The following is a 22565-nucleotide window of genomic DNA, read 5'->3' on the forward strand; positions in this document are numbered from 1 at the left end:
AACATTTTCTACTTCATTGATGAATTTCTTAGTAGAACAGACTGACATATATCTTCTTAATAATATCAAACAACATTAGTGTGGCAACAATATCCTATGAATTATCATACGCATCTCACCACAAACACCCCGGATTTACGGAACAAATGTTTGAGTATACCATATACCTAATCTAATCAAGAAAAGTAAGGGTCCTAAGATGACACCCTGTGTGGCACTACAAATAATTATTTGCCAAATGGATGGTGGCTGATAACTTAATACTGGACTCTCTCCTGTTGACAGCCTTGGTTTCCTGTTCGATAGATGTCTTGAGCCAAGTTCCTATGACACATTAATTTTTAATCATTGTAATTTATTTTAAAATGTAGTAAGTAAAGTTCTGGCAGAATGTAAATAATTTATGAGTACAGGAGAACAGCAGAGACACTGGGTCATTGACATGCAATGTGTCAGCTGGCACAATGCAGGGCCACAGGTGTGTGTGTGTGTGTGTGTGTGTGTGTGTGTGAGAGAGAGAGAGAGAGAGAGAGAGAGAGAGAGAGAGAGAGAGAGTTTTCCTTTACATGACACCTGTCAAATTCCTAAACTGTTTACAATTTACTTAAAATAAAATAATATTGTGATTTATGCATCCAATTTCCTTTCATATACAGATATAATATGGGGTGTGCATCAAGTCTGGGAACACTTTCAATTATTCATTGCACAAGAACCAAACATTGTACAGATATCATACATACGTCATTTTTAAGAGAAACAAATCACATTGTCTTCATCTCATATGAAGACAATGCCACAGCACTGGATTAATTAATGTAATATGGAATGCCAGTAGGGGGTAAAAAGATTTATAAAAGCAAATATACTCTTTTTTGATAATAACAAAAACAATATATTTTCCACTATAGTTGGTATTGTACATTATGTTCACAAAATTTTGATCTTTCCTATTCAAAAGGACAATTGCTTAGAAATTAATTTCTGATTAGATCTCACTTTATAACTGGAATACATAATATAAAAAATCATAATATACAAAATATATGTCAATGTATTTATTTAATCAATGGACGGGACGTCTGAGCTGCAGCTACGACACACATTCTTTGGTTCTTGCTTGTTTAACCTTAGCAATATAACTACACACTCTCACATATAAAAAGATACTTCAGGTGTTGATTGATACAAAAAGTCTCAGTTAAGTACAAGGCAATGAATCACTGTTTATTATATTATTTAGTACATGAAAAGCAGTATTTTCAAAATGTATTTTGACTGACTATAGCTGGAATAAATAGCTTGTCACACATAAAATATAAATTAAGTACACAATGAAATGGAAAATTCATAACTTGGATCAAGAATTAAATCATTATCACCATTTTAATACTTTACAATGCCTAGCCAGAACAGTATACAAGAATGTACGTTAACTAAAAAAATTACATGTTTCCATTAGTAGATAATGCCTCTCTGATACGAGATATTAATGAATACTCTTTGGAATATCAATATAATCAACACATTTACATCTGAGCCCAATTAAATCGGATAAAATTTTTTATGTTTCTGAATAAATAGTAAATCTTAAGGCCACGTGGTAAGATGCATAAACTACAATATGTTAAGATGTACAAAAACTCATGACCTAACTCTAACGGCAGTTAAGATGAAGCTACAGTGGAATATGCTTGGTGCTTAATTAATCTGAACTCCTCTGAGAAAAAAAACTCAGCACTGAAAATATCATGGTTAGCCCAACAAAAGAGAAGAAAGTGTCAATGTAAAATATAGTGTATCACATAGCAAGAAATGTGTTACGGTAATAAATATGAAAAATTACACTAATGTTGGAAGGATGGTATAAAGTAGCCAGATATAAAAGGAAAAATAAAAGGAATTACAGAAAAAAGTAAACAATAAGGACATACACAACAGAAGAAAATAGTGAAATAAGGATTTAAGAAGTTGCCAAGGAAGAGAATGAACTATAAATGATGTCAAACAATTCTTAATATACAGAAATGGGCAAAATGAGTCTTCCCTGTCCATTATTGTCATCTTATCGACAAGGCATGAAACATCTACATATTTTCAAATACGTGTTGCAATAAAGAGAAGCTTAGTCAATACATACTGAATTACAGTAAATTCACCCATGGCTCTCTCTTGTTCACTTACATTTGTGATAACAGATGACAAGACGATTCAACTTACATATTGATGACGACAATTATTATATAAGCAAGAGTTTAGGCACATTACATAAATTCAAGCTGTTAAATTATCTGTTTTTCAGCGACTGGGAGATCAGATAACATAACTTGAAAACAGGCTCTACATTCGGTTACTTGAAAGCTGATGTATCGAAAGCTCTGACATGAGTGATCTGCTCCTTATTAAAATAACAGTGGCCTATAACTACTTAATGCCCTATACTAATTATTTCAGATAATTTTGAATGACTTCACACAGCACAGCAGTAATGTGTCTTAGTTTACAAGAGTGACAAAAAGTTTACAAGACAGAAACATGAGTTTTACAGTCATTTAAACATCTAATGCAACAAAACAATGAAGTACAATTCTTTATAACCACCTTTTTCTGTCTCTACAGATTCCATAAAAGAAGGGAATTTATGGGATTGTAATCTTATAAGAGAATTTGAAACTAAAACAGCAGATTCACAATGAACTTCCAGTCAATCATAGATAGAGACATTATCAACAAAGATTCCAACTGATCTCCTTTTATCATAAATACATAAAAATTCAAGTGTGTGTTAAGTAAATGTGGCCATAAATTATACAGTTAAAATAATCTACAAGCTGAACATCATAATACAGTCAAAACTTAAAATTATAAAACATACTTGGAAAGAAAAATTTCTGCTTCTTATGCAGCTAGCAAAAGCTGAATTTTTCTTACATATGTAGATATAAAACCTACCTCTGGCAAAATTTAATGTTACACACATTTATACTGCAAAAATATTTATTTTTATGGTTTTCCCATAGTTTATGTTCTGCAATGTGCAATTTCCCTTCTGCATTGGAAAACACTGTATTACAGTTAAATTTTACAGAGTTATACAATAATGGGAAATTATTGGATCTGAAGATTTGAAACAATGGCTCAGTAAACCTGAGACATGTAACAATGTTACTGATGAAGTACAAGCACATTCAGAATATTTCGGTTATGCCATTTACGTGCCACCCAAAAATATCAAATAATCTTTAATTGTATTTCACAATATTATGGCAAAATACAGATGTATATAATTAAAAGGAAGCATAGTTACTTAAAGAAATATCAAATGAAGAGAAGGAAAATGTATGTGTTGCATTCTTCAATCTGGATAAGACTGCATGCGAATTAGTATGCACAGTATGAGGATTAATGCAGAAGAAAATATATTGGAAAACAAGCTAAATTTTTGTGAACGTAGACTCTCCCAACATATACTACTGATGATACAGCTATTAAGTTTTCAACTGGGTGCAACTTTTAAAATAACATGACTTCTGAAGAGTATCACACTTATCAGCTGGCAAAGATCGCCGTCAGAAGATGATGAGTATGAATCACTTCAAAGGTCGTGGTATTTTAAAACTGACACCCAGCTGGAAACCTGAGAGCTTTTCATCACACTCAATATTATTATTCTACTGTTGGAGTTTGTCATATAATAAGTTATTTTACATTTAGAATGTCTGTCTGCAGCTAATCACTTGATACACTCGTGAAAGAGAAAGTAATGAAGTTTTAACAGTGAGTTATTGGTAAAATCAAGCATTTACTTAATAAAATTTAAAGTCTTCAGTGGCACAGGATGTAAGAAGCTTCCAACACTCATTACACTGATTAATATGTGCGCCATAATTGTAACTTTAATGTAATAGACTACATCATCTCACTCTAAGACACAGTCAATAAATCCATTCACTGCTGAAATTATGTTCTTAATAACGTTATTGGATGGGACAACAGTAACATGCTGTGTTCATATTAGGTCAGCAGCAATATAAACTGTCTGATAAGATATATTTATATTTCAATGAAAAATAAATCTTGTTTTTTTAAGTTAAAAATTCTCTACATGGCACAGTACTGTTGCATATAATTCACTGAGCATATATTTTATAGCTAGAAAATTCAACCGTGCTGTTTAGTATGAATATTCTTTCCCTTCACGTACTATCCTGCCTTCAATGTGGACTAACAGAATTCAAAAATACAATTTTATATGGAACACATTTTGAAGCCATTAAATTCATTACTTAAGCCAGAATTGGTTACATAGCTCCTCACATGAGGGTGATTAATTTTTAAGATGCTGCCCAGGTGGTTAAAGTACTAGTTGTACAACATTTTATTTCATAACAAAAAAAGAATCATTTTCATTTTGTGTGTTCCAAAATGAGAAACACATTAACACAAATAATTGCAGTTAACTGTCATTCTTTACAAATGTTAAAGTGTTGGAAGTACTTACACATGTTGCACAAAGATAGGACAATGTTCATGCAGCTTCTTTCAGTGGGCATGCAACTTCTTTCAGTGAGCAATGTATGGTTTAATTAATTATGGAGTTACACATTAAATGCTTAAGTCAAATACAAATAACTACATAATTGCCCATGCACACCTTCAAAAGTTTGTTTCACTGATTATTAAAATGTGTATCTCATTAATATTTACACACACTTAATTAAAAAAAGTTTTCATTTGTTTTTTGTTTTAATGTACAGTACATATAAATCTAATTTTCTAAGATAAATATAAAAAGCCACGGTGAAAATTATGACTAATTACCTAAGAGAATAATACTGTCAAAAATGGTCCCTTTACCAAGTCGAGTGGCCATATGAAAACGCAGTCTCATATTTTTGAAGTAATGTTACAGCATGTCCACTGGGACTCTCCTTATGAATGTACAATAATCTCAAAGAAAATAAATCAGTTTTTAACTCAGGAGTGAAAATTAATCTCACTGTAATTCATAACCAGTTCCCATGACTGACATGTTCCTATATACAGCAGTGGTAAGTTGTGGAATCAAATGATAAAATCACCCTATTAAAACAGTCGCTTCAATAATTCCATTTGGTTATATGTTAAATGGTTACCACTAAGAATTACATGGCTGCACATATACATAATTATGCAGGGAAACTAAAATGATTTGAATGAGTATGGTGCCAGAACTTACATCAATCAGCACATAATTAGAGCAAAATAATAAAATAGTACTATAAACAGAAACGAAACAAATTGTGCCGAAATAGCATAAGGATGCTGTACTGATATGTTTCAACTATGGCAAGGGTTACAACATCACTGCAACTAATTGAATTAAGTGAATGAAACTGACAAGATCAAGGAATAAGTCAGATTTAACCAGACCATTCAAGAAATATAAGATCAGAATATATCGCACAACATAACAGATTATGCTAAGTGTGGCAGAAAATTTGTGCTTTCAGATCTACCAATTCTTTTCCTTCAATTAACAGCATTAAATATGGAGATGTGTACACTGCCAAAACTGAATTATGATAACAGTTGTTTGTTTTATTCTCCCTTTATAGACAATTCCATTCTTCAAACAAGAACTAAATCTGAGAGCAACAATTTATGTTTTGTTCGGTTTATATAACTTTAACAGCCATGTCATCAGGCATTATTTCCTGTTTCCAGTGTATATAACAATTCATTTGATATATCAGTAAAAAGTCTGCACTGGTCATGTATTAAGTAGTTATGAGTCAAGAAAAACACATTGTTATTAAAAATACATTTCGTTTACACAATAGTGAATGCTAATGGACGGACACCACAGTCAAATCAATATTCTGAATGAGAGATATGAATAAAGGAACAGATAACTCTAATTCACTTTGAGAGCATTTACTCTGAACTTGTTACCAGTCCAGAGTCAAATTTATGTTTTTTATACAGCCAGCAATGAAAAAGGAACATTGCTGAATGCCTGTCTGTAAACCATTCTGTCATATCAGTCTTTCTTCTGGCGGTGGTTTCATAACATTATCCATTTCCACTCTTGGATTGCAGTATTCCTGCTGACTTGGACTGTAAGTTCCTCTAGTAGCCCTTTTCTTCTTTGCCATACTGATGAGTACTGTTAGTGATATGACAATAACAAGAATAACAGCGCCAACTATTGGAGTGACAATAATGGCAATATCTGTAGCATCAGATGCCTCAGCCAAAGGAAGCTGAAAAAAAGGGGTAACAGATTAAAACTGAACACATTTAAAAGATTATATATATATATATATATATATATATATATATATATATATATATATATATATATATATATATATATATATCTAAAAAGAAAGATGATGAGACTTACCAAACAAAAGCGCTGGCAGGTCGATAGACACACAAACAAACACAAATATACACACAAAATTCAAGCTTTCGCAACAAACTGTTGCCTCATCAGGAAAGAGGGAAGGAGAGGGAAAGACGAAAGGATGTGGGTTTTAAGGGAGAGGGTAAGGAGTCATTCCAATCCCGGGAGCGGAAAGACTTACCTTAGGGGGAAAAAAGGACAGGTATACAATCGCGCACACACACACATATCCATCCACACATACAGACATAAGCAGACATATTTAAAGACAAAGAGTTTGGGCAGAGATGTCAGTCGAGGTGGAAGAGTAGAGGCAAAGAAGTTGTTGAGAGACAGGTGAGGTATGAGTGGCGGCAACTGGAAATTAACGGAGATTGAGGCCTGGCGGATAACGAGAAGAGAGGATATACTGAAGGGCAAGTTCCCATCTCCGGAGTTCGGATAGGTTGGTGTTGGTGGGAAGTATCCAGATAACCCGGACGGTGTAACACTGTGCCAAGATGTGCTGGCTGTGCACCAAGGCATGTTTAGCCACAGGGTGATCCTCATTACCAACAAACACTGTCTGCCTGTGTCCATTCATGCGAATGGACAGTTTGTTGCTGGTCATTCCCACATAGAATGCATCACAGTGTAGGCAGGTCAGTTGGTAAATCACGTGGGTGCTTTCACACGTGGCTCTGCCTTTGATCGTGTACACCTTCCGGGTTACAGAACTGGAGTAAGTGGTGGTGGGAGGGTGCATGGGACAGGTTTTGCACCGGGGGCGGTTACAAGGATAGGAGCCAGAGGGTAGGGAAGGTGGTTTGGGGATTTCATAGGGATGAACTAACAGGTTACGAAGGTTAGGTGGACGGCGGAAAGACACTCTTGGCGGAGTGGGGAGGATTTCATGAAGGATGGATCTCATTTCAGGGCAGGATTTGAGGAAGTCGTATCCCTGCTGGAGAGCCACATTCAGAGTCTGGTCCAGTCCCGGAAAGTATCCTGTCACAAGTGGGGCACTTTTGTGGTTCCTCTGTGGGGGATTCTGGGTTTGAGGGGATGAGGAAGTGGCTCTGGTTATTTGCTTCTGTACCAGGCCGGGAGGGTAGTTGCGGGATGCGAAAGCTATGACCAGCAACAAACTGTCCATTCGCATGAATGGACACAGGCAGACAGTGTTTGTTGGTAATGAGGATCACCCTGTGGCTAAACATGCCTTGGTGCACAGCCAGCACATCTTGGCACAGTGTTACACCGTCCGGGTTATCTGGATACTTCCCACCAACACCAACCTATCCGAACTCCGGAGATGGGAACTTGCCCTTCAGTATATCCTCTCTTCTCGTTATCCGCCAGGCCTCAATCTCCGTTAATTTCCAGTTGCTGCCACTCATACCTCACCTGTCTCTCAACAACTTCTTTGCCTCTACTCTTCCACCTCGACTGACATCTCTGCCCAAACTCTTTGTCTTTAAATATGTCTGCTTATGTCTGTATGTGTGGATGGATATGTGTGTGTGTGCGCGATTGTATACCTGTCCTTTTTTCCCCCTAAGGTAAGTCTTTCCGCTCCCGGGATTGGAATGACTCCTTACCCTCTCCCTTAAAACCCACATCCTTTCGTCTTTCCCTCTCCTTCCCTCTTTCCTGATGAGGCAACAGTTTGTTGCGAAAGCTTGAATTTTGTGTGTATATTTGTGTTTGTTTGTGTGTCTATCGACCTGCCAGCGCTTTTGTTTGGTAAGTCTCATCATCTTTCTTTTTAGATATATTTTTTCCACGTGGAATGTTTCCCTCTGTTATATATATATATATATATATATAAAGAAAGATGATGAGACTTACCAAACAAAAGCGCTGGCAGGTCGATAGACACACAAACAAACACAAATATACACACAAAATTCAAGCTTTCGCAACAAACTGTTGCCTCATCAGGAAAGAGGGAAGGAGAGGGAAAGACGAAAGGATGTGGGTTTTAAGGGAGAGGGTAAGGAGTCATCCCAATCCCGGGAGCGGAAAGACTTACCTTAGGGGGAAAAAAGGACAGGTATACACTCGCGCACACACACATATCCATCCACACATACAGACACAAGCAGATATATATATATATATATATATATATATATATATATATATATATATATATATATATATATATATAGAGAGAGAGAGAGAGAGAGAGAGAGAGAGTCAAAGAAAAATAATTAAACTATTCTAAATTCATTAACTGAATATTCATCAAAGAATTATATACTTACCTCAGTACAGTTAATTCCAGTGTATTCCCCTGTGCAATTACATGTGTAATAGGGTGGTGGTGCATTACACTCAGGATTGCATGTTCCACCATTCTGGCATAGATTTTCTGGACTCTAAGTCAAACAACCAACGTAAATTATAAGAAACGCACACATATAATGCAATATATCAATAGGAACATGGACAGTATAATAATACAAGAAACAAAAGTAAGAAGAGGAAATTACCACCTCATTTGACCAAAAAACAAAAACCAGAAAAAAAAGATGACACTGACACACATTTTGTTGACCTATTGAAGCAACTCTTGAACAACTGCTGCATACATTAATATATAACAGTAAATTGATGTACAATGACAATGTACAATGCAGCTTCCAGCTGTTTGCAACAAATGGTTAGTTATCCCAAAACTCTTTTCCAACAAATACAATACCGGTATCCACTGTCAGACATAAACTAACTAAGGATGTGACACCTTAAGCTGAGTAGTCTGGCTTGGAATCTGAGCACTGATAGCTGATGGACACTATGGCTCAAGCTGACAAAGCTGCTGTGATCTGAACATCTAACCCTACCTGCCATAAACTAAACAAACAAACAAACAGACAAACAAAAAACAACCCCAATCAAGTTATTGGAAACAAGGAACAATTCAAAACACTCTCACTACAGTTACCACAGAAAATGAGTACTATTAATCTGGGTGCATTGAACACACTCAGACACAATAACAATTTAACAAGAACTTATAGACAAAGAAAAAAGCTAACAATTCTTCCCTTTCAAATAAAAGCACATAACATAATAATTAAACTGAATGCTACGAACAAATCAGTTCTGGTGCTGGTTAGTGTATGCTAATTACTACTGTCTACAGTGGGAGCACATGCATTACAACAACTAATGCAAATCTTGTTAAATGCTCCACAGAAATACATTTCTGAATAAAAACTTTTGGGTAGCTTAGAAATTACGGAACTTCTCATTCCGTCCATCCATGGCACTTAGGATATTGTGTGTAAATTGTGCAAGTTGGAATGTTCTCACAATACTCTCTTGTTTTCATGGAGGTCATTTGTTCCAGACTAGTAATAATGCTCAAATAAAGAATATCTGCTAGAATTCTGCTAAAAAAGGGTGAGAGCGATACAGGATGATAGTTCTACAGATGGAATTCACCCACCACTTCTTTTCTTAAAGATGGGTGTGGTTAGTGATCTTTTCTTATCACTGACAACAATTCTATACTCAAGGGATCTGTGTGAGATTATGGCTACAAGTCAGACATAAATTCCAGTCTGTTTGGGCAGTAATTTTTGGGTCATTAAGAGATTTAACTGGTTCAAATGGCTCTGAGCACTATGGGACTCAACTGCTGTGGTCATTAGTCCCCTAGAACTTAGAACTACTTAAACCTAACTAACCTAAGGACATCACACACATCCATGCCCGAGGCAGGATTCGAACCTGCGACCGTAGCAGTCGCACGGTTCCGGACTGCGCGCCTAGAACCGCGAGACCACCGCGGTCGGCATTTAACTTAATAGTCAAAATTTCTTAGGAGATTAGGAGACAACTTGTGGTATTATTTTACTTTGGTAGTTATTAAAGGCTTCGCCTATTCACCTACTGATAGCCACAGGCACTTTAATTAATAATGCCTCTCTGTGGAGTTGTGCTTTACTTTGTCCCTCTTGTGCAGTACCCATTGTTTCTTATAAACTACCTAACATTGTTTGTGTACAAAGGGGGATCCCTATCATATTTGCTTATTCTGCTAGGTACATACTTTTCCAAAGGTGCACTAACTAACTACTATCACTTGAGGCACAGTTCCTCTAGACATTCAGTGCTTGAATTACATTTGTTTATGCTCCAACCCACAACTCAGCACCTCCACCTTATGATGAATGGTTATCTTTATTCATTCCGAATAAGTGACAGAGTGGGGAAGTTGTCCACCACTGTTTAATAGTGCGTGTCATCATACACATTCATCAGTGTGAACTTAAGTTTCCCTCTTCACACATCAACAACTATTTTCTCTGTGAAACATAAGATAGTTCTCTTCACAATTACATGTACATCTCTTTATTCTATTAATGAGTATAAAACATTTATACATATAAATAACAGATATATTATCCATAGTCAAAGAAAGGAAACATTTGTTGATTACAGAATAAATATAGCAGAGGTAATTTTTAAAAATGTGCAGTCACCGAACTACGAAAAGTGTGGAAAACCTTCGCTAAGTAAAACACCTCTTCGAATTCAAGTACAATATTGGGTCTATTACTGAAGCATATTGATCTGACACCTAAAAATACAAGGATGTGCAAAGCTTGCATAAAACACAAATTATGAAGTGAGATAACATGAGAATGCACGGAGTGGAAAGTAACTTTATACCTACCATAATGCTTTTGAAACCACCATACCATGCAGAACTACTAATTTTTAGAGTTGTAGGTTTAAAGTAGCATTGACATCCACGAGAGTTGTATCATGTGAAACAAATAATCATGTAAGTATGTAACAAGTATCCAAATGTCAGCTCGTATTACGACTGTCTCCTGCATCACACTGGCCCATTTAGCACACGTCATCTCCAGCCTCTTGGGCATGGAATTTGTCGAAATAAATGGTACAGCAAGAGGTTTAAACAGTAATTCTCCATGGCTACAAACACAAGTGTAAATATCTGAATGAACTGTATATGAAGCATTTCGATTACTTACCTCTGTGCAAGGATTAGAAATATGACACCTCTGACCACAAAAATCATGTTTACAATTACATCTGTAGCTACCAGGAACATTTTCACATGAATGAAACCGTCCTATTGCACACAGTGCTGTTCTGAGTGCACATTCATCTATATCAATTTCACAGTAATCACCTTCAAATCCTTAAACAAATGGAAAACATCAGTGAAAATAAATTGAACTGAAGAGAAATTGCACAGATAATTATAATGCAGCATAATCTACTTCAAATTGTCAGAATGTATTTCTTGTTTTATGTTACTCGTAACTGTGTATTCTGAATATTTTATTTGTCTCTAGGCTCACACAATATCATCAAGTAATGATAAACTAGTGAAATTAATGTAAGAATTATCTGTTAAACATGCAAATGTGGCACCAAATAAGTTTCCAGACCTAAAAAATGGAATGTTGATAGACATTTGACATCTATGTTTCAGAGCAAAAATATATAAGAAATAGATGATGGATTATGATTTCTTTAATGTATACCTTAACATTATCTACATCAGCTGTGGTTCTTCAAATAGGTCATTTATGTTTACATTAGTAAAAATGCAGCTCAAAACTATTTATGTAACAAAAAATATTGCCACAAGTTGTGATGCATGCAATGTGATGTAGGAGTTAGCATAGCTAGCTGAGATGCTGCAGGTCACCAGCAAGTATTTGTTATTTAGTATTTATCATCTCCAGGTGGTTCCCAAATTTTCTTATAAGTGTAGTGTTTGCATATACTGGAATACTCAGTGTTTTATAAATAATACTACCCCCCTTCCAGGGGGCAGTTCGGTTTGGTTTGTATGTCGGTGTCTGCAATAAATGTGTTTTCACTGCTAAGTGTTGTACTTCACTGAAGCAGTGCTGGCTGATCTGGACTTGATTGTAGTTACAATGTGACACTGTTTAGTGGAGTTGCCTAGTATTTTAAAACATTTACATCACAGTGGCTCCAATTAGGCAACATAAGAGTTGTTGCCTACACAGACAGGAACCAGAATATCAGCAGTACATCATTCCTGTGGTCTATATATTCAGGAGACCAATGGATTCCAAAACAGTAGTTAAGTCAGCTGCACAGCAGACATTGATTAGTATTTTCCAAAGATGCTGGTCAAGACCCAATGAAATGGCTGAAAGGATGTGACTGGGTTGCTAAATATAACAGGTTGGATGACATGATGTGTGTGGCAAATGCGTAATTTTACTTGGATGAAATAGCCCAGCAAGGACTGAGAACAACAAAGAGAAGCTCAACAGCTGGGGCAAATTCCAGGCTGAAATGAAGAAAACATTTGGTGACAATCAGCAGCAATTCCACTTAGTGGAACAAATGAAGTACAAGTCCCAACATCATGGCAAAATGATACAGTCTTACAAACAGAATGTTTTCTCCCTATACCAAATTTTGAATCCAAATATGAAAGAAGCCAACAAAATCTCACTCCTGATGAAAGGGACCACAGAATACAGGTACCAAAGTAAGTCACAATGCCAAAGGAACGCATCAAGTCGTGTAAGTGCATCAAGAAAATGCAACAGAAAAGAACTGGATGAAAGATGTGAGGCTGACTTCTGAATGTTGTCCCTATGGCAGTTGTGGAAGTCCACTACAGCCTCACCTCTCTCATAGATCAGTAATGTCAGACTGAGTACACAAGAGGTAGCAGCCACAAAGGGCAACCTCATACATCAGGAGGTAATAGAGAATGTTGAAGAAGACATGAATTGATCTTTAGCACCAATCTTCACCACCAGTTGAATGCTCCATGAAGAATGGATTCAGCAAACTCAGACTTATGCTGCATCTGTCAAAAGAAAATCTCTGTATGGGACCTATGCAGGCACAACCAACTCCTCTACCAAATACAATGCCCCACAGAAGAACAAATATTTGGAGGACAGAGGACAACAAACCAGTATGTATCTGCTGTGTACGGCACTGCAGAGACAGACAAAGAATGTCCAACTACTATGCTGCAAGATGTCAACCATCACAACAGTCCTAGTCACACCAGACAATTGCAGATGATTATAGTTGACCTCTGGGATGAAGCCTACTGCCATATCCTAGATGATGTCACTCCCCAACACACTGGAGCCATTCCCTCTTGCCATGCAGAGGTGCTAGCCACTAAATTCAGACAAAATAACTGAAGTGACCATCTATGGAGGCCATCACGGAATAAAACTCTCCATGGAAGACAGTTACCAAGATGTCAGGAAATTTGATCAACATACAAACTGATCATAGAATGGAGGCTTTCACGACCGGTTGACATAGCTGCTGGAAAATCTTTCAGGATGTGAGGTCGTGGTCCAAGAAACTCTTCTGTTTCTGACATTTCATCCAGGACTGCGCTGGACATACTCAGAGGCGCTCCTTTGCTGAGTCTTGATGACTGACCGGTTGGACGTCCAAGAGCGACGCAAATACTGTAGGAAAGAGGAGGCAATGTAACTTAGCAACATATGGGCAGCAGTTCTGTAGAATCGCTAGACAGTTTTATCTTTGACAAGATGACAATCGATAGTTAAGTAGTATTTCTGACAAGAATTATCTCTGCTCATCACATGTTACTTAGACCATGTTCCCTTTCCTACAATATTTATGCCACTCAAGAACGACCAACCGGTCTGTCGGCAAGACTTGGTGGAGCAGCGCCTCTGAGGTTGTCCAGCACAGTCCTGAACGAAACGTCAGGAACAGAAGAGTTTCTTGGACCACAACCTTACATCCTGAAAGGTTTACAAGCAGCAACATACAAGCTGTCCAAGCACTAGTCGACACAGGGGCTCCTTTTTCTTGTAATGTCAAATGCTTATCACTGTCAGCTAAACAAAGCTATGTTCCATGATATGAAAGCAATTGTGCTGAAGGTCACATATGGGAAATATGTCCAACTGACAGGAACATGTACTGCAGGAGTAACTATCAATGACAGAACACCGTCCTTTGAATTTGTTGTTTTAAAAGAACGTAGTCATAATGTTTTTCTCAGATGAGACTTCTTGCATAGACTGTGGAAGATTAGAGCTCCATATTTACAAAGCTATTCCAAAAAGCACAAATAACAAAAACTGCCCTGGGTGGACATTTGTCGCTGACAATGTTGTTCCCCTGCCATCATCAATGAAATGAGTTCCAGTCATCAATCTAGGTGCTCAATTAAACTGTGAAGCTTTGTAGATTGTGAAGAGCTACTCAGATTCACAAAATAAATCTACACTTTGGTGATGATCATAAGCATTGCAGGTGGTCAAGGACAACTTTGGATCACTGTCAGGAGCATTCACACAACTCATCCCTAAAGGTATGTGCATAGAAACAGTTGAACCTGTCCAGGGTGGGCAGCAACTACAGACAACACAGTGGAGGAAACTACTATCAAACTGCCAACAGAAACTGGCCTGACAGATGAAAAATGTTGACGAGTGTTAGCCATTCTATACAATTTTTGGGTGCTTTCAAATCTGGAGTGGAGAAGAAAAGACAGACCAGGCAGCCTAGTGTAAAACACTGTATTAACATTGGGGATCATCCAGCGATTACCCAGCACTTGCATATGGGGTCACCGACTGAACTATGCATAATTCAGGAGGAAGTACACAAGATTCTGCAACATGACACCACTGTACCTTCAGAAAATCCTTGGTACTCTCCCGTGGTCCTTGTGAAGAAGATGGATGGGACATGGCATTTCTGCATCAACTACTGACAACTGAACAAAATTACGAAGAAAGCTATCAATCCATTGCCACACACAGATGACATCCTAGACTGCTTGACAGGAGCAAAGTATTTCTCAACTATGTATGTGTAGACAGGCTATTGGCTAATCAAGGTTGACAAGGCAGAGAGACTGCCTTCATAGCTCCTGGCAGTCTCTATGAGTTCAAAGTCATGCCATTTGGACTATGTAAAGCACCAGCCAACTTCAAGTGTATACGCACACACACAAAGAAAGCAGGTTATCCACAAAGCGGAATCAGCATGTAGCGGCCTGAACCTTGCAAGAACATCCCTGCATTATCGAATGGGGCAGCGTACAGTGGCAGCAGGGTTGCAGCATTGATGGCAGCAGACATGCATCTGCTGGCTAGCCAGAATGAATGATACATTACTTGCCCATTTCAGCACGGCAGGTGGCCACATGCTACTATTGCAGAATTAAGGAACTCTCACATTGGCTTCTCAGCAATATTTCTCAAATGATATTACAGAAATTATTAGGTGAAAAACTTTGATTCTTTGATTAGTTATACCTCATATAGCAGTTTCATGATGAACTGTCTATCTTTTCATTAATGGTCAAAGTTAGCAAGATATTTAGGGGTTAGTTACCTACCTGCATGAAATTTGAGTACTGTGCAACGAAAAATATGTAGTAGCTATTGGTGTGTATTAGACCATACATTGCTGCAAATTAAATGTAACGAACACACGGAATTTTTCTTTAACCTTAAGATGACATCTATATCTACCTCCAATCTCTAGAAAGCTTATTTTATATAGTGTTTTCACATCTACTTGTGCCTGCTAATGAAATAGTGAGAATGAAATATTTATAAAGTCCATTGTATCTCCTAAATGGTTCAAGACACCCAAAGGAGTTTTTGATAAATAAAAGCACACAAACATGAGAGTATTTTGTTATATGGTTAACATGCTGAACTTCTTAATCAGCTACAGACTTCTTCAATGGAATAATGTAGTTTTCTAGGGTCATCAATATCTGTTTTAATGAGAATTAGTTTGGCCTTGCATCAACATAAGTGAAGACATTACATGTTTATTTTTATACCTAGAATGTGCTTTTTCATAATCTACTGACCTGACATGTCCTTAGTGCCTCATTTAATAAACCACTATTTGAGGATCCTGTCACAACTGCAACTGCATTAGCTTGTCATGTGGAGTGATATTGTGAAAATTCTGCTCTGTTTTGGAAAAGTAGCAAACTTTAACATGGCAACAAGAGAAATGTAGGTGTTATTCAAACTTCACCACCAATGATACTTCTCTGAAGAAGAAAAAGGATAAGATGCCTGGGGCAAATAAATAACTCCTTCTGTTGTAATTTTGGGATTTCTTGCAACCGAGTGAATTTTTAGTAATGCACAGTGGAGACTGAAACTTACCAAAAGATTTTATTGTTATACTGGAATGATCTGAGAAATATTGAAACAATTCACAGCACACCATCTTTTTTTCCTATCCCCATTCAGAGTGAATTCCTGAACTATTTCATCTCAAATATCTGTTGATATGTTAAAGATATAATCTGTTTTCTTCTTGATAAATAGTTGCAAGTGGCTTGTAAAAGGAATTAACAATGTTTTAATTAACAGAACTATGCTCCTTTTCAGCTCTGGAATTGTAGTTCTGGTTGACACAATGTACTTCGTAGTTCTGAAGCTGTGATCACTCTGATGACTTGCAGAAAACTATCAATGACTTGTCAAGGAGAAAACAGATTATCAATATCTTTGATGAACTAAAAGATATCTGAGGTGAGAAAGTTTAGTCCTTCATTCAGAGAATCAAAAAGATGGTGTGCAGTTTGGAGTGAATTTCTTCCTATTTCTCAGATCGCTGAGGTGTAGAAAGAAAATACTTTGGTAAGTTTCAGTAACAGTTGTCCATTATTAAAAGTGACTGGGTAACCCAATTCCACTGAATTTGCAACAAAAGGGACTATTTCCCCCCCTGACTTAGTAACTCCCCCCTCTCCAAGAGAAGGCGGTCGGAACTGGCATTCTACAGAATGCACTGTAGAATGGTAGATCCCTTAATCGGCTTGGTATGGTAGAAAATCTGAAAATGGAAATGGACATTTAGAAGTTAGATATAGTGTGTACTAGAGAAGTTCGGTGACAGGATGAACAAGACTTCCGGTCGGGTAAGTACTGGGTTATAAATACAAAATCAAATAGAGGTAATACAGCAGTAGGTCCAACAATGGATATGATAATAGGAGTGCGGGTATACTACCACGAGCAGCATAAGATAGACACTAAAACCCACAATCACCACAGCAGTACAAGTTTATATGCCAACTAGCTCTGTAGATTATGAAGTGATTGAAAAAATCTATGGTGAGATAATACAAATTATTCACCTAGTTCAGAGAGAGGAAAATTTAATTTTGATGGGTGATTAATTCTGTAGTATGAAGAGGAAGAGAAGGAAAAATAGTAGGAGTGTATGGACTGGGGGAAAGGAGTGAAAGAGGAAGCCACCTGGTAGAATTTTGCACAGAGCATAATTTAATTATCGCTAACACCTTGTTTAAAAATCATGAAATAATGTTATATACAAGAGACCTGGAGACACTGGAAATGTTCACACTGATTATATAATGATAGGCCAGATATTTCAGAACCAGATTTTAAACTGTAAGACACCTCCAGGAGCAGATGTTGACTGACCATAATTTATTGGTTCTGAATTGTACATTAAAACTGAAGAATTTGGAAAAAGGTATGAAATTAAGGAGATGGGTCCTGGGTAAGTGAAAAGAACCAGAGGTTGTGGGGAGTTTCAGAGAGAGCGTTAGGCAATGATTGACTGAAACAAAGGAAAGGAGTATAGTAGAACATGAATGGGTAGTTATGAGAGATGAAATAGTGGAAACAAAAGAGGATCAAACAAGCAAATAGAAAGGCCTAGTAGAAATCCTTGGATATGACGGAAGATACTGAATTTAACTGATGACAAGAGAAAATATAAAAATGCAGCAAATGAAGCAGGTGAAGAGGAACACACATATCTAAAAGAATGAAAGTTGCTACTCACCATATAGCAGAGATGCTGAGTCATGACTCAGCATCTCTGCTAGGTGAGTAGCAACTTTCCTTTTCATAACATTGTTACATTCCATCCTGAAATTTCCATTGTTTGATTCATCTAAAAAATGAGATTGGCAGGAAGTGAAAAATAGCTAAGCAGGAGTGGCTAGAGGACAAATCCAAGTCTATAGTAGTATATATAACTAGGGGAAAGATAGATACTGCCCACAGGAAAATTGAAGAGGCCTTTGGAGAAAAGATTAACAGCTACACGAATATCAAGACTTCAAACAGAAGAAAACCAATGCTAAGCAAAGAAGGGAAAGCTGAATGGTGGAAGGAATATCTACAGGGGCTATGCACAAGAAATGAAATTTAATGCAATATAATGGAAAAAGTGGGGGGGGGGGGGGGGGAGTAGACGAAGATGAGATGGGAGACAGAATACTGTGAGAATATGACAGAGCACTGAAAGACTTAAGTCGAAACAAGTGGCCTGAAATAGATGACATTCCCTCAGAATTGCTGATACCCTTGAAAGAGCCAGCCTTGACTAAACTATTCCACATGGTGTGCAAAGACATATGTGACACAGGAAAAATGCCCACAGACTTCCAAGAAGAACATACTGCATTTACTCGAATCAAAGCCGCACTCGAATCTAAGCCGCACCTCAAAAATGAGACTCAAAATCGAGGAAAAAAAAATTTCCCGAATCTAAGCCGCACCTGAAATTTGAGACTAGAAATTCAAGGGGAGAGAGAAGTTTTAGGCCGCATCTCCAAATCGAAACAAAGCTGGTCCATTGTAATATGAGGCACAACTTAGGTCGAATAAATGACAATACAGGTACAGTAGTTTGGTTCGAGTCGTAAGCTTAGCAGTTAAGCTTTACCAGGTAGCCATTGCTATGTGTCAGGCACTCCATCCGTATTTACACGGGTACCCTTCCTTTTTCACGTGCTTCGTCTGGTTTGAATTGATTGCTTATTTTTCTTTGATCTGATAAGTGGCGTTCTCCTTGTTATAGGTGTTTACGTCACTCTAAGCTGAAAATGCATATTGCACTGTGTCATGCATTGTTTGTCGCATTCTCATAATGAATGTTTATGGCCTGTCGCTGCTCGTGGCATGGCTTGCTTTTGTGCGCACTACCACCGTTTACAGTTTTTCTTTAAAAAGAGAGGAATCGTCTCATTAGAGAAACAATGCAAGAGACTGCTATTTGTTGTTACTTACACTGTTGCTTTCTTTGATAATGATCAACAAGAACCAAATAATAGACTGCGTATGATAGAAGATGTTCTGAACGAGAGTTAAGCGAAAAATTTTCTCCATTTGAAAATCTTTGCAGACACCTCTTTTGTGCATTAGATTCTCCACAGAAATTAGAGTCATCTTAGATTTAAAAATCTAGTCAATTGCCGTGCTTCATTTCTCACCGTATCACTATTAGGCATAAGAATAATATAAATATAAACATGAGATGATGTGATATGTATATTCTTTGCTGTTGTCTCACTCTAGTTTTGTAGTTTATTAGGCAGACAGGATTTAAATGAGATAGCAGCAAACATGAAAGAATACATGGCAAAATATTCGTATTATTCTCGTGGTGAAGAGAATACTGCATGTGATTCACAATTCATAAAAGTTCCTATTAGCAATGATCTCTTCTCACAGGTAGGAAAAAATTCAGAATGTAGAGTTGGCCATATTGACAAACATCCCAAACAGTCTTGCCAGTCGGATTTTCATAGTACATTGAAATGCTGCTACATTTGAATATAAACAATGCGGAATTTGTATTTACTTCGTTAGATAATGTATGAAAATGCAGTGATCGAAACTCGGGGCGGAGAAAAAAGCTCGTCTTCCACCTTTTTTTAAAATTTATTTCCTGATGCAGAGGTTTTGGCACCAGTATTAATCTTTGTGCCTGCAAAGCATGCCTATGTAGTGCTACATATATTTGACGGCAGAAGTTAGTTGTGGCAGCACCTACCAACATTTTTCAGAACTTCCGCTTACTTTGCACTCGATTCTAAGCCGCAGGCGGGTTTTTGGATTACAAAAACCGGAAAAAAAGTGCGGGTTAGATTCGAGTAAATACAGTAGTAATTCCAAAGAAAGAAGGTGCAGACAGGTGTGGATATTACCAAACTATAAGTTTAATATGTCATGACTGCAAAATATGACATAAATTATTTACAGAAGAATGTAAAATCTGGTAGATGCTGACCTCAGGGAAGATCAGTTTGAGTTCTGGAGCAATTTTGGAACACACAAGGCAATACTGACCCTACGACTTATCTTAGAAGATAATTTAAGAAAGGGCAAACCTGTGTTTATAGTATTTGTAGATTTGAAGAAAGCTTTTGACAACTGAAGGCAGCAGTGGTTGAGAGGATAGTGAGGCAGTGCGTCAGCCTATCACAAATCTTATTCGCTCTGTACACTGAGCAAGCTCTGAAGGAAGGCAAGGAGTAATCTGGAAAGGGAATTAAAGTTCAGGGAGAAGAAATAAAAATTTTGCAGTTTGCCAACAACATTGCAATTCTAGGGACAGCAAAGAATTTCAAAGTGCAGTTGAATGGAATGGACAATGTCTTGAAAGGGGGATATAAGATGAACATTAACAAAAGCAAATCAAGGGTAATGGAATATAGTTGAATTAAATTAGGTGATACTGAGGGTATTAGATTAGGAATGAGACACTGAGGGCTAACTGTATAAAGAATTTCACCTTACATTAACATAGAAAATAACCTCAGTTGAAGCTTAACTATGCACTCTGTGCAAAGGTCAATCCCAGATTATATCACCGTGAAAGTATGATCAATTTTGCGTGATGAAAATTTATGAATCAAAGTCTGATTAAAATGTAATTGTCAGTTTACAATGTAGTGACATAAATCATCAAAACATCAATTTCATTTTGTATAAATACAAATTGAAATAGCAAAAAAGTTGTTACCAACACACAAATATATGATATACCACTCCCATACTGTTGAAGATCAATTTCTTTCTCTCTCTTTTTTACCTCAATCTGTGAGGTTATTTTAGGAAATTACCTATCAGCTATGTATGTAATGAGCAAACATAATAATTGCTCTCACAATTCTTGTATATGTCTTGTAATTTGTGTGATTAGTTTAAAGACATTTTATACAGACTTAGCGCCAGAGTAAGAAAGGAAATTTTTAAATATTTGCCATGAAAACTTAAGTATATTGGTTTTTACAGCAGCCAATAAGGACTGAACATCTCTTATAAATGTGTTCTCTCAGCTCTTGTAGCAGTAACAATAAAAGTTGTATTAATTTTGTAACTACCGAACATGTGCTTAAGCTATTATGACAATGGCATGCACATTGATGAATAAAATATAACCCATTTAGCAACACGATATTTATCAGAACATGAGAACAGGATTGGTACAACAGCTCAAAGATTGCATTCTGGTGTATAGTGCAAAAGATCCCAGGTCAGTTCTTTGAATTTATTTTCCACTTCATACTACTTTCTCTACTGTATTGGTCATAAAGATAAAGAACAACACAATGTTTTGAAAGCATACTATATCACAATTTCTGTTTTCTGAGTGTTCATGGCCACTGTGGTGAGCAGCATTATGTGTACAAGAACCTTACACGATTTGAATTATACAATTTCCTTTCATTCACTTTACAGGTATCTGAGTATTCTGAGGTTGACAAAGGATGAACCCATTCTCAGAATTAAATGATAAATTGTTGAAGCTGAGGTTTCATTTGGGCAAAAATACTGTGCAGCAGTTAGAACTAAGGTTGAGAGAGTGTCTGCTGAGTCGAACTGAGAGAAATCCAGTCACTAAGATCATGCTGCTTTCAACATTAATATTTTATGATTCAGGAAGCTTTCAGATGGTGGTTTACCATTTGTTTGAAACAAATCTAACAACTGCTTGCAGTGTGTCTACAAAGTATCAGCTTGCATTGCCTCACTGGAGATAGAATCCTTCACAACCCCTACAGAAGAAAAGATGCGAGGAAAACCCAGTGTGATTTTTATTGAACAGCACTTTTCTGGTGTTTTGGGAACTACTGAATGTACCTATATACCCATCAAATGTCCTCACGGTGAAAGTGCAGAGATGTTTAGGAACCATCAAGGGTCATTTTCATGAACTGTACAAGCAATCTCAGATGCGAAGCTTAACCAGAGCGTATTAAAATGTATAAAAAGCACCACACATAACTTTGGGATGTAAATCTGTCAATGAAGAAGTTCCAGTACCAACAGAAAATGAAGCTATCAGGACTCACAATGCAATGAGTGCAGAATTTACTAACAGTTTATTTACATAAAAACAGTTA

At 36.9% G+C, this 22565-nt stretch overlaps 1 protein-coding gene across 1 annotated transcript in view; it reads right to left on the bottom strand.

Annotated features, from left to right (window-relative positions):
- Positions 1 to 871: 871 nt before the first annotated feature.
- LOC126248896 (protein crumbs) overlaps positions 872 to 22565 on the bottom strand; it is a 354721-nt gene continuing 333027 nt past the window's right edge. Inside the window, exons 30-32 of the mRNA XM_049950366.1 lie at positions 11386 to 11555; positions 8641 to 8754; positions 872 to 6245 (exon numbers count right to left, since the gene is read on the bottom strand). Coding sequence (XP_049806323.1) covers positions 6018 to 6245; positions 8641 to 8754; positions 11386 to 11555 — 512 coding nt within the window. The 3' untranslated portion in view covers positions 872 to 6017. The remainder of the gene's footprint in view (positions 6246 to 8640; positions 8755 to 11385; positions 11556 to 22565) is intronic.

This window comes from Schistocerca nitens, chromosome 3 (assembly GCF_023898315.1).
Source record: "Schistocerca nitens isolate TAMUIC-IGC-003100 chromosome 3, iqSchNite1.1, whole genome shotgun sequence".
In the NCBI taxonomy this organism is placed as follows: Eukaryota; Metazoa; Arthropoda; class Insecta; order Orthoptera; family Acrididae; genus Schistocerca; species Schistocerca nitens.